Source organism: Emys orbicularis, chromosome 3 (genome assembly GCF_028017835.1).
Source record: "Emys orbicularis isolate rEmyOrb1 chromosome 3, rEmyOrb1.hap1, whole genome shotgun sequence".
Lineage (NCBI taxonomy): Eukaryota > Metazoa > Chordata > Testudines > Emydidae > Emys > Emys orbicularis.
The window spans coordinates 113,215,590-113,229,788 of NC_088685.1; the positions used below are offsets into that span (position 1 = coordinate 113,215,590).

General features: G+C 39.2%; 1 protein-coding gene across 3 annotated transcripts in view; it reads left to right on the top strand.

Moving 5' to 3' along the window:
- The first annotated feature begins 332 nt into the window (after positions 1-332).
- The window catches only part of GRM1 (glutamate metabotropic receptor 1), a 276,049-nt gene continuing 262,182 nt past the window's right edge, over positions 333-14,199 (top strand). For 2 of the 3 annotated variants that reach the window (XM_065400447.1, XM_065400448.1), the window contains exon 1: positions 396-1,095. In XM_065400447.1, the coding sequence (XP_065256519.1) occupies positions 396-1,095 (700 nt within the window). Of the gene's footprint in view, positions 1,096-14,199 lie in introns of all 3 variants that reach the window. The other variant, XM_065400446.1, reaches the window with a different exon arrangement.

The window sequence follows — 14,199 nt, forward strand, 5'->3', positions numbered from 1 at the left end:
TTGTCTTAAACACATCTGTGTATACACATGTGTGTCTATGTATATATTCTTCCTTGAAATTTACATTTGAGAACCTCTTCTGATTTGCACACTTACAGAAATATTTATTTCTCCAAACCCTTTAAAGATAAAACTGATTTTTATTGATTGCTGCCCTGACACACCTTTCTCTAACATATGTGTGTTATTCCTTCTTCCTATGCCAACAGGATACAGTTCAGTACTACGATGACTCCTTTTACACCTGAGAGCCATTTGTTTAAGGCTATGCTGTAATGGGATTTAGAGCCACTTGACAAGTGACGGGCGAGAGGCTGGTATTTCCTTCAACAATGTGCAGACAGGAGGAGCTCATGAAATTTGTAACCTGCATTTGGATGACATCCTGTAACAAAATGATTGGAGTGGTGCTGGTCTTTTTCCCTGCTATCTTCCTCGAGATGGATATTCTCCCCAAAAACACTGGCAGGAAGATGCTGCTGTCGGGAGCTTCCTCGCAGCGATCGGTAGCCAGAATGGACGGAGATGTCATTATAGGTGCCCTCTTCTCAGTCCATCACCAACCGCCGGCCGAGAAAGTGCCAGAGAGGAAGTGTGGGGAGATCAGAGAGCAATATGGCATCCAGAGAGTCGAAGCTATGTTTCACACTTTGGATAAAATTAACTCAGACCCAGTCCTGCTGCCCAACATCACACTGGGCAGTGAAATCAGAGATTCCTGCTGGCACTCTTCAGTAGCACTCGAGCAGAGCATTGAGTTCATAAGAGACTCCCTGATCTCCATAAGAGATGAGAAAGACGGGATCAGTCGATGTGTGCCTGACTCTCTACCCCAACATCAGAGCAGGACCAAAAAACCCATTGCTGGGGTGATTGGTCCAGGCTCCAGCTCGGTTGCTATCCAAGTTCAAAACCTGCTCCAGCTCTTTGACATCCCTCAGATCGCTTATTCTGCAACGAGCATCGACCTGAGCGACAAAACTTTATACAAATACTTCTTGAGGGTGGTCCCTTCTGACACTCTGCAAGCCAAGGCCATGCTTGACATAGTCAAACGCTACAACTGGACCTATGTATCTGCAGTCCATACAGAGGGTAAGTATGGAAAAGCAACGCACTTAGAATCAGGCTAGTCGATTTTCCTTCCCACCCCTTTTAGCGGCTCTTTCCCCCATACCCAGAGAGCCAGCCATGAGCTTCTGGTGGCAAGCTGTGCTACACGGGTTTGTCATTTACGTGGTTCTCTTGCTCCTAGGTCACCAGCAGCAACTATCTAACTGACTAATGTAGAGGAGTGCTTTCCACTAAGGAGAGACTGAGCCCTTGACTCTAAATTTGAACAATTAGACTATTTGTTTGCATTGTTTCCCTGGGCAAGTCAACTGCACCCCAGGGATACCAACAACAATTGTTTTTTATTAGTGTGGAAGCAGAAGTATCTGACTTGCTGTACCCAAACAAAAAGTGAGAACTCTGTTATTCTCCGACATTAGTAACCTAGCTTGCTTGAAAAAATAAATGGAAAATAATGCAGTCTCTCTCCCCTCTTCATCCAGGGAAGTTAGCTCTGAACAGACTGTTAGATAGTGTCCCAACTTGTGTTCAAGTGACAGACTGGATGTGGTTAAGTATAAGACCTTATTTAATTTCAGAAGAAAAGCACTGGCAAAATTAGACATACCCAAGACTTTTAGGTTTGATCCTGTCCCTTTACTTCTCATACATGGAAAGATTTCTCCTTCTTCTTGCAATTTAGACTGGTCACTCATTTCGAATTCAAAAGGTAATTGATGTGAGAATCTAGAGCTGAAGTTAATAAAGGTATAAAAATCATTCTTAAAGAGTGACTGCCAGTTCTGTAATGAAGTGAACAGATTTTTATACGACAAATCCTGTAGTGTTGTTTAGTTTTTATTCAGGCAGAACAGTCACTGATGTCAATGAGAGTTTTACCTGAGTGAGAACTGAGTCAAAATTGAACAAGTACTCCAGGATTTGGCATTATATCTGTTCTGTATTAATACTATAAATTAATTTCTGGGACTAAAGACATAGAGGACTGAATCCTAAAGCCATTGCTCTGATATATTTTACAGAAATGTTTTGTAATGAAGTAAGTGTATAGAGGTCCATGCTATTTGACAGGCACATAGTTCTAATATTCAGTAAAGTGTTACTATTATATGAACAGAAGTACAAATCTTACTATATAGAGACAATTTGTATTCAACAAGTTTAATTAACTTTAAACTAGTAAGTGAAGGAATTGTAAGATCACACTATTTAAAACTGGAAGCACTGGTTTATAGATAGACCATTGTTTTTGTCAAATACAACCAAATTTATATTAGCAGCTAAATTGTACAAAAGGAAAGCCCTTTCAATACAATATTGTGACATTTCTATAGTCCAATCATGCTGCTGAACACCAATTTTTTACATAGTAAATTACAAACCTGATTTTTTTTTCATTGCAGCACACAGGTTAATACATTTATCCAAGTAAATCCATATGTAAATCTGATTTATGATTCCCTTTAAATTAATGAACTAAATATGCAACTTTGTGCTCAGAGATCTGGCTAGACGTAAACACTTGAAAACATATATTGCCATCATGAAAGAAAGAAGTCATCAATAAGACTTGCAAATGTCACATTCAAAGGTGAATTGGATTAACCTGGACATATGAAACATGAAAGTGCTGCAATTCTGAAAAATGTTAGAGCAGGGAACAATGACCTGACATTTGCAGTTCATTTTGTGCCCTGTCACAGATGAAAAAAACAAATTAATGTACAGGGTGGAACCTGAGATACTAAAATTCTTGGATGCTAGTAGATATGATTATATTTTGTGACAGATCAGAGTGAAAATACATAGTAAGGGGCAGCTCCTCATCTGGTGTAAGTTGTCATAGCTCCATTGACTTCAGTGGAGCTACACCAGTTTACACCATTTGTGGATCTGCCCCTCAGGGATCTATTCTACTTCTATGTGCATATGTAACACCCATTAACATTAATGGGAGTTATCATCCCTCTTGGGAAAGATAAATAGATTATTAAAGTTATTTGTTTTTTTGGTTTTTTTTTTAATCATGATATAGGAGACTTTTCAGGGTAGCAATTTCACTCATTACATGTGAGAACTTTTAATTAGCTATCACTTTTTAAAATACCTTATTGACTGACAAGGAGTGCTTCTTGCAGGAAATATTTTCTGATATCCAAGGTGATACTTTTGGAAATATTGAACTAATTCTGTTTCACAATGTGATAAATTTTTCTGCAGTATCAAGGGATCATTTTTCAGATTACTCAGCTTTCATTACTCCCTTTTGCACATGTGCTCACACACACACACACACACACACACACACACACACACACACACACACACACACACACTGCCTCTAAAGATTGTCTCTAAATCCAATTAAATTATAAGTTATATTTAGTAGCACTAGTACATATTTGTTGAGCTCTTTTCCAGAAGAACTATAGAATACCAATTTATAAAGTATGAAAATCCTCCCTCCCTCACTGTTTTAAGGTGAAATTACTGCTCAGGAACAGTGTTGCCTTTACTTCTCTACAGTTTAAAATCCTATGCATTAACTGAGATCTAGATTATGAGAACGCTTCCCTCTTCCCCTTCCCAATGCCTGTGGCATGCAAAGCACCTTCCTACTTTGCATAACCAACACAAGGGCCACTCTCAGCACCAGTCCCTGTGAACAGGGGCTTCTCCAGATTTGCTTCCACACCAGCTCACAGAGCAGGGCTAGTGCACCAGAATCTATACCATCCTTGCAGTATGTATCACATATGCAACTCCTATGCACACCATGCTTGGGGAAGATTGTGGGTTGTAGCATTGTGGCTTGGCACCACCCTCTACATAGGACTCTGAAAAGTGTACACATTTCTTACAAAATGCACAGGCAGTATCAGCGCAAACTTCCATCATACAGGCTTTCCAAAGAGCTTCAGACCTGGGTGGACCACCCCTGGGAGTAGGACAACTGTTCCCTTCCCACGTGAAATCAATCTTTGGTCCCCCCATGCCTCAGATCATTGTAGACACCTGCCCACAAGGAAATGAAATGAGATCACCAATTCATTTGACATAACCACTAAGCGGCTGTCAGATAGCAGTGTTCTTCAGGCAGTACTGACCTCGTCTGGATTCAAATAGGTAACCTAGAAATTAGTCTCCATAGTCCTTCTCTAATACTCAAAGCCATTCCTATTCTCTTGCAGTCTCACCTTCAGACATAGCTGCCCCCAGAACAGTTCAGAGCAAACAAACAATATCACTATGTACAGATTATTCTATCTCTTAATAATGATCATAAATAATTGCACACACAGAAATTTGTTGACTATATAAAATGGCTTCTAATTAGTTTATCACATCTGGTATATAGTGACAATGAGGACAGACAAAGAGATCCAGTTTGTAGTAGATTGTCTTTTTGGTAGTCCATGAAAGCATATTCTTCTGTTCATTGAACACATAGAGGTTTATTCTCCATCAGAGCACAGGACATATGCAACTATTGTTAGTGATAATGGCATTTACCTGCATAAAATCCCTGCACATTCATGAGAGATAGAACTCTTGAAGATATGGAATATCTGTCTTTTGCAACATTGTTTTCAGGAATACATAACTATTGTACTAAGGTACAAATTACTATAATGTTAATTCTAACACTTTATTTTCAAAGATGTATATAATTCCACTGGAAAAAAATCATTGTAGACTAAAACTGACACATAAAGCTCGCCAGGCAAGAAAAGGGCAAGTCATTTTGCTTGATTATGTGTCTCAAATGAACACAGTTGCACATCAGGAAAGTGCATTATTTTCAGCACATCTGCCTAGGCAAATTTGTATGGCCATATAATATCTGCAAGACATTTTCTAGGTTATTGTTTTTTTCAAGGAACCTTCAAAGAGTATTCAATGTGCAGGATTTTTTTTTAATGTGCACACGCATCCTCTCAGCTTTTAGGGCTGATTCGGAAAAGCATTTCTGTTCAGAAAAGTACTTAAGTACATGCTTAACTCTAAGTATCCACAGGTCAAGAAGGATGTTTGGTAAATTGGAGATGGTTCAGAGAAGGTACCGCAAAAATGATTAAAGGACTGGACAATATGCCTTAAAGTGAGAGACTCACAGAGCTCAATATATTTAGCTTAACCAAGAGAAGGCTAAGGGATAACATGATAACAGTCTTTAGGTACCTACATGGGAAGCAGAAATTTGATCATAAAGGGCTCTTCAATCTAATGGGGAAAAAAGTATAAAAGGCCTAACGGCTGAAAGTTGAAGTTAGACAAATTTACACTGGAAATAAGGCACACATTTTTAACCATAAGGATAATTAACTATTTGGAACAATTTACCAAGGATTGTGCTGGATTCTTCCTCGAACAGTTCTTCTAAAGCAATGTTTTTCAACTCAGACTTTCAACGTAGACTATGTCTCAGATTTCCAAAGGGGGCCCGCAGCTTCATTTGAAATTTTTTAGGGGTCCACAAATGAAAAAAGGTTGAAAACCACTGTTCTAAAAGTATGCTGTAGTTCCAACAGGAATTCATTCAGGGAGGTCCTATGGTCTGTGTTATACAGAAGGTCAGACTAGATGATCACAGTGGTCCCTTTCAGCTTTATAATCTATGAATAAGGCTCAACATTAACTAATGAAATATTTGGCATGATTATAAAGATTTTTTAGTTCAGAGTAGAGGATGTGGGCTTTATCTTCATTTCTACTTTTTGTTTGTTTTTGCTTTGTGGCCATAACTGTCACATATTCTCCACAGTAGTGATTCACAAGAAACTCAAACATACAACCACTTACTAGTAAAAGGATGGAAGCTGTATAACCTTGGACATGTCAAAGGGAAACATTCTTTTGGCAATACTGTATAATAAGCTTGAGAGTAGAGAACTCATCATGATAGTTTGTATGGGGTAGAACAGTGGCTCTCAACCTTTCCAGACTATTGTACCCCTTTCAGGAGTCTGATTTGTCTTGTATACTCCCAAGATCCACCTCACTTAAAACCTGCTTGCTTACAAAATCAGACATAAAAATACAGAAGTGGCACAGCACACTATTACTGAAAAATTGCTGACTTTCTCATTTTTACCATATAATTATAAAATAAATCAATTGTAATATAAATATTGTGCTTACATTTCAGTGCATAGTATATAGAACAGTATGTAAACAAATCAGTATCTGTATGAAATTTTAGTTTGTACTGACTTTGCTAGTACTTTTTATGTAGCCTGTTGTAAAACTAGGCAAATATCTAGAGGAGTTGATGTACCCCCTGGAAAACCTCTGTGTACCCCCAGGGGCATGCATACCCCTGGTTGAGAATCACTGGGCTAGAAAATAGCTTTCAGTTTAAAGATATTGCACTGTTTGGGGTAATGGGTCAAGAAGCACCTCTAGAACTTTGTACGTCATAAAGAAGTACTTCATTTCTGTTAAATGCACAAGGGCAGTAAATTATGGAAATAGACAATGGAATTTGTTAAACCAAAAATATGATACATTTAAACATTGTGTTGTTCAAAAATTATTCAGAAACTATTCTTGATTTCTGTGAATATACCCATTGGGCCAGGTGTTTTGCTGGTGCAAATTGGCACAGTTCCAATGGCAATGCACCAGTTGGCATCAGCAGAGAATTTAGCCCTACGTTTTAAGTATTCACCAAATAGTTTGGATTAATAATGTTCAGACTATGGGTCGTTCTCAAACTGTTCCTTTGAGCTATTTATTTACTATTCACAGTGTAACTGATCACATGGTATGTTTGGACAAGTGCCACTTTTTTAACATGAGAATGATGGATTCGTAATAGTGAAGAGCAATTCCAATACAAATTAATTAAATTTTCAGAATTCACAAACATATACATGAGTACATTTCAGTGGTTATAAGAACATTTGCAAACAATGAATAGTAGGGCCTAATAAAGAGCAGTGATTTGTACTGAGATGTTTATTCACAAATATATTCACCAAGCTATTTCTTCACTATTCAGCTAGCTTTATAAACCTCACGTGGGATCTCTGAAGTATGGTGTTATGGGGGAGAAGCAGAGAAATTGAATGTATATTTTATCAAAACCAAATTTAGTGTAAGGACAGAGACAAATGGAAAATCAAGCGGTGATTGGAATTTTCTCTGCATTGGCCTCACTAATTATATTTATAAGAAAGTGGTGAGAAAATCATTTACATTGATTGATATTGACAAAAAATCTTGCTTATGACAAATACAGTAGAGAAGTTATTCAAGAAAACTTCCTTCTTGAAAATATATTACCTTATAGCGTTACTAAATTCACAAAGAATCAAGCTTTTCAGCTGCACAAGTCGCCTCATGAGTTATATCAGGTCAAAAGACTCATCTAACTTCCACACCGGCCATTTCAGCAATATTCCTAGGTTTCACATTTATGAGTTGGCACACTGGGTTCGTTTGTGCCAGTTGCTTCTATTTTTCTCTATTATCCTCCTGCTTTTAGATTTGTACATCCCACAGTCCCAGTATGCTACAACAGATTTTCTGTGTCGATAAAAATTGTTTTAAAACCAAGTCAAAAGAGCTGGGTTTTCTAAACAAGCTATGTGAAAATGTCTTTAAAATGTTATTTTGACCACAGAGTTCTTAATATTAAGGCAATCTTGCCTTGGTTTCTCAGTCAGAAAAAACTAAGGCTATGGAAAGTTTAGGTATCTGGCTACTTATGGTAACTTCCATTAAGAAAGGTATTTTAGGAGACTGGAAGGTTCAGGGGATTGACAGCTTTAACAGAATATAGATATTTTCTCATCTAGATCATTGATTCAAATACAGACTAGGACATCAGTGATGGAAAGTCATTTCTAATGCTGACCGGCATATGAGAAATGAGTTGTGGTCTCGGTATATTTTCTAGCTGACAGGTGTTCACAACACAAAAACCACCATCACAGATGGCACTAATTAACATCCCTGCTGGCAGTCTCAGCAGAAAGGGCAGCAACTGACTCAGCTTGGACACTTAAATACAGTACCTTCTCTATTCTAGAGGTGATCTCTTCATGTCAGTCTTGAGGCACATTGTTAGAGCAGTGTGGGGAAGTTTGCACATTCACCAACAGTGTTGTATCTGTCCTGTGGAGAAATAGAGACTTTCAGTTTGTAGCTATGTCAACCTGACTTATTTCACAAACACTAAAATTAATTTAATATTTAGAAAATAAACTAAACTTTAAGGGATTTCTTCCAGAAGGGTGTACATTCAAGATGAATTAATACATGTACAAGTAGAGGTAGAAGCTTATAGTCATGAGTGTATATAAATCTAGGGTCCAAATGGACTGTTAAAATAAGTGGGAGAATTTCCATAGACTTCAGCAGAGTTACAACCACTGATATCAGTGGTGAATATGACACTAATTCTTGTCTAGATCCTGCAAGCAGCTCCATGTGGACTCTACATCAATACAGGACTTCACTGAAGTAAATAGAGCTCCAGGCAGGCATAGGACTCTCCCACGGAGAGCTAGTTGCAGGATTGGGGTCATTGGTTGGAACCCTGCCCTTGTTAGAAAGCCAGAATGAGGAACATAGTTAACAAATAATGTATAAGCAGAAACCCAAACACACATGGCTTTTTTAGTAATTTGCATTTGTTTTATTTACCATATAAAACTATCTCTGACTGAAATTTCAGTCTCCAAGCAGATGACTCAACATGCACATGCGAAGGCAATACAATACACACTCTTTAATATGTGCCCTCATTTTTCATTACCCATTAGTGACTGTTGTAACCGCAAATTGCATATAGCCAAATAATACGACATACAAAGCCAATATGTATTTGCTGCATTTTGTGACATGTGGGGAGCCTTTTAGTGAAGTGAAGAGTACTGTGTAGCACAAGCTGTCTTTTCATCTGTGACTTGCCACTGGCTGCATGGCTTGCCTCAGTCAAAAACACAGTGTGACATGCCTTCCATTTCATTTCATTGAAAGGCATCCCACATGTCACACAATACTGTGGCCCTGTGACTGAGCAATTTTCATTCGTTTGTGTTCTCTCGTGCATGTTTTTTAAACAATTGAATGGCATAAAGAATACTTGTAGCTTATTAATAACTGGTGAGGCATTACAGTAACATTAATTATTAGGGACCTGATCCTGAATTCTTTATGTATCCAAAACTACCTATGAAATCAGTGGAGTGTTGCTGTGATAAGCACTTTAGAAATATTGATAGCTAAAATAGTAAGATGCAAGGTCATACCTGAAGTGAATAAAATTATCCACAGCAGTCACGGGTGATAGATATTGGGCCTGATACAATGCCCATGGAAGTCAATTGAAAGACTCCCATCGACTTCAATGGGCATTGAATTGGGCCCAACATTCATATCACGTATTGGTCTGTTGGATTATGGTACTAAGATTCCTCAGACAGTATTACAGATCCAGAGGATGCCCGTGTGCAACTACATTGATCTCACCATTCTCTGAAAGTGGTGTAAAGTTTCATGTAGGCAAATAGCATTGTGTTTAGCTACATATTTGAGGATTTTCATGCACATCTTTTATTCCACCCAAGTAAATTATCCAGTAAATTTAACCTTTTTTTCTGTCTGCAGATTGTTTGCAGATTTTGATTTTTATAAATGTCTTCATTGTTTGCAATTGTTTGACAAGTGTTTTACACTCTTATTAATATGTGGACATGTGTATTTGTACAAAACAGCAATTCCCCCAAAATTTATGCAAACAAAAATCCACCTGTGTAAAAAGCAAACAAAAAGGGTCATGAATTTGGTTGAACTGACAGCTTTTCAAAATTTGATTGAATGTTCATGAATACCATTTTACAGCGTCTGACAAGGCTGTAATGACACAATATGCATGCATCTACATATACTAGTCTATAATAGTAAGTGAATAACTGTCACGGGGGGGGGGGATCTCTCACTTTTAGGCCTGGTCTACACTAGAAGATTAGGTTGGTTTAACTATGTTGGTCAGAGGTGTGAAAAGTCCACACCCCTGTGTGGCGTTGTTAAGCTGACCTAAGTCCCTGTGTAGACAGCACCAAGTCAACGGAAGAATTCTTCCATCGACCTAGCTACCAGCTCTCCGGGAAATGGATTACCTACTCCAATGGGAGAACTCCTCCGATTGGCAGAGATAGTGTCTACACTCAAGTGTTACAGTGGCACAGCTGCAGTGGTGCCACTGTAGTGTTTTATGTATAGAGAAGTCCAAAGTCAAACACACTTTTCCAGGGGAGAATATTTGACAACAGTAAAATTGGATAAGAACTTCTGTCAGAAAGCATCTTTTGGAGGACAATAGCATCTGGGTTAAGCTTCAGTTTTGAGTGTTGGATGATGCTAGTCCTGCAAATGATTATGTACTTCCCTTTTGTGGGCTCCACATGTGTGAATCTGGAATCAGGACTGGGTACTTAATGTGGCTATCTTTATAAAAGCAGATCATGACCCAGAAGAAAGACAAAAGTTTTACTGATGCGAGCGGCAGTGTGAACGCGGTTTTGTTGGCAGGAGCGCTCTCTTGCTGACAAAGCTAACGCGGCTCACAGGGCTGGAAGTATTTTGTCGGCAGAAGTGCCGACAAAGTAAAGACAAAGAGCGTTTACACACGCTGACTTTTAGTGACAAGGCTGTGTTGACATAGCCACGTTCAGCTGTCTTTTATATTGTAGGAAAATGTGTTATTGGGGTTAAAAACAGTTTCCAAATGACCACCCTTCAGTTATTCTCTATACCCAGAAGAAGTAACTGCTAACCTGGCTCAAGGAGGCCCTGACATAGCCAGTGAGTTTATTTCTTGATCTAGTCATTTTATTCAAACCCAGTTTAAGTAAACGAGTTTGGCAGGGAATTCTGTGTAAGAAAAGTGATAAAACTACTGCCTTAATACAGGCTGTCAATGACAAGCACTTTTTCAAAAGGAGAGATTAGGCTTCAGGTTGGCGCAGGTAGCCTGGCTTTTCGTCTCTCTCTATACAGCATACACCGAACTCCCTGCCATGCAGAGGAGAATCTATCTGGCAATTGAGCTATACCTGTTGCCTGTTCAGTTCCCTTGGGGAATGTTATTAGTGCTTTAAGGTGAAAAGGGGAGAGGGTGTCGGGGGGAAGTGGGGCAGCAGCAGGGTGAGTGACTATAAAAGGGTTCAAAAAGAACTAGATAAATTCATGGAGGATAGGTCCATCGATGACTATTAGCCAGGATGGGCAGGGATGGTGTCCCTAGCCTCTGTTTGCCAGAAGCTGGGAATGGGCGACAGGGGATGGATCACTTGATGATTACCTGTTCTGTTCATTCCCTCTGGGGAACCTGGCATTGGCCACTGTCGGAAGACAGGCTACTGGGCTAGATGGACCTTTGGTCTGACCAAGTAGTATGGCCGTTCTTATGTTATGTTCTTATGTGAGGAGGCGAGCAGCGAGCCAGATGAACAGCAGGTGGTGTTGGGGGTCTCGTGGTGGGCGGGGAAAGGGTCTGGTGGGGGGGGGTGAGGAGCCGAGCAGCAGGTGGGCGAGCGGCAGGCGGGTGGGGGAGGAGGTCAGCGGAGGAGGGGATCTCAGGGGGGGTGAAGAGGTGAGTGGCGAGTCAGCGGTGGGTGGGAGTGGTGCCTGGGGCAGAGCAGGGGTGGAGTGTGGGAGGGGCTGTGGGCAGAAGTAGCAGGACAAGGAGCTCGCCTCCCCCAGGGGAAGTTTCACCCACTGTCCATGAATTAGTGCCTACACTGTTATTATAATTGTTAGATTATTAACTTTCAATGTTGATTTTAAAAACAGATATTTACTATGTAGGTTGCTAGAAAGTACAGTATGTTCCCTGCACAAGCTGGTCAGGTTTTTTCCACTGAAGAAAATTTAGATGGAAATAAAGAAAAAAATCATTTTTGTCTAAATTTTCCATGGAAAATTTGGATTTTTGGGTGGAAATTTGAATATTGAAAATTTTCAGCTGAAAACCAAAATATTTCAGTTTGGAAATGCTGTCATGTTCCCTCATGGAAGTTGTAGTTTGGATGCCTCATGCTCCCATTCTTCTCTATAGGCTGGACTTCCTGGTCAGACTGCTCCATGGTCTCCCTTCTTGGAGAGTGAAGATGGTGCATCACGGGAGTCACTGGCTATGGTGCATCATGGGAGATGTAGTCTGTCCAGTGAGCCCAGCCTATGGAGGAGAATGGAGACAGGAGGCAACCGAACTGTAACTTCCATAAGGCACCATTTCCAGATTGAAATATTTTGTGTTTTGGCTTAATTTTTTTGGTTTTTGTTCAAAATATTTTGTTTTTTGGGTTGTCAGTTTTTCAACAAAGTATCAAAATTTTTGGTGGAAAAAAGACACTGTTGTGAAAAAAATTGTATAACCAAGCCCCCAATTTTCCATTAAAAACAGTTTGATAGAAAAACTTTGGCCAACCCTATTCCTAATCATGTGACGGGTGGGAATAAGGCTTATTTTAGGATAGCATAATACTAGTTTATGTGTGCAGCTGTATCAGAAAATTGAAGTAGCCTGATCTATTGTACTTTAGAATATGTTGATTTCATGTGGAAAGAACACATGGCCAAATTATCCACATAGCTAGAATTATTCTGTTACGATTACAATTTCTATGCAATATTTTGTTAGCTTTCAATAATCTTTGTTTGGCATTGACTATCAGGATTGAATTTCATGCTGAATTACAGCTCCTATAATGCCATTGACTTTAGTATAATAACAAGGGGCAAGCAAAGACAGAATTGGACCTTAAGGATTGCTTTTAAAAATATTGAGATTTCTGAGTATTAAGCTACTCCTGTTGACTTTATCTATATATTCTTGTTCTTGCCCTTCATTATTTCATCTCTTTTTCTCCTTGTCTCTCCTCATTTTATCTATGCCTCTTACTGACCTGTGTCACTTTCTCTGGGTGGTTGCATCCTTGTCCTATTTTTCCTCCTGTGTAGTAGGCATTTATGATTGTGTCTGTATGCCAGATGCTTTAGTCTTCCTAATCAAGGGAAATGGAAAGCAAGAAGAATGTTTAATGGGGGGTGGGGTGGGGGGGAGAGTGAGTAGGGTCTTTTCTCATGGCACCCATTCTACTAGAGGTGAGCTGCTACAACTGAGGGTTATATACCTGAGATCCAATGGTAATTAATTATGGTAGGTCTCATAGATTAGTAAAAAATAAAATTGGTATTTAGTACAGTTTTCTGGTTATACCAAAGTCACTGGAATCAGTGACTAAGGGGTTGAGTCTGTCCTGAAGTTTGAGGGAATGATGAACAGGAAAATTAATTTCAGTAATGAACTCAGATACCAACCAAACACAGGTTTTGCTGCATGTATTTTCTCTCACTCTTGGATATAACATATCCACAATGGAGTATTGTTCAATGTTTTTATTTTCCACTTTGTTGAGATTTTACACTAAATTTGTTCTTATCATAACATAAACAATGGCTCATATAACTGAAGAAAGCAATAAGCAGAATAAAAAGATTTATGTATATCATTTTCATAGTATCACTGATTATGATATCACTTTGTACCCAGAATGATATAATTTGTCTGACAGCACATGCAAAATAAAGTAAACATTATGGGAGTAAAATGAAAACTGGAACATATAGTAGGTGCCTCTTTTTTTTTTTTTTTTTGATCTAGCAGTTTCCCAGGAATTATTTAATACAAGTATTTTGCTGGACTACAGTGTAGATGTTTGTAAACATTTGTTGACGCTAACCAGTGAAAACATCATATATTGATATTTTCAAGTGGTCTTAGCATAGGACCAATCTAGAAGCCAGGGCCGGCTCCAGCATTTCTGCTGCCCCAAGCAAAAAAAAAAAAAAAAAAAAAAGCCGCGATCGGCGGCAGCAGTTCAGCGGCAGGTCCTTCGCTCCCAGAGGGAGTGAGAGACCTGCCGCCCCCGAATTGCCGCACGTGCCGCCCCTCTCCCTTGGCCGCCCCAAGCACCTGCTTGTTAAGCTGGTGCCTGGAGCCGGTCCTGCTAGAAGCACCCTGTATATGCTGCTATGGCTATCTTCTGATGTAATAGCAATATTAATATGCTCTCATCTAGGCAATGCAGAATAGATTAATTTCTTGAA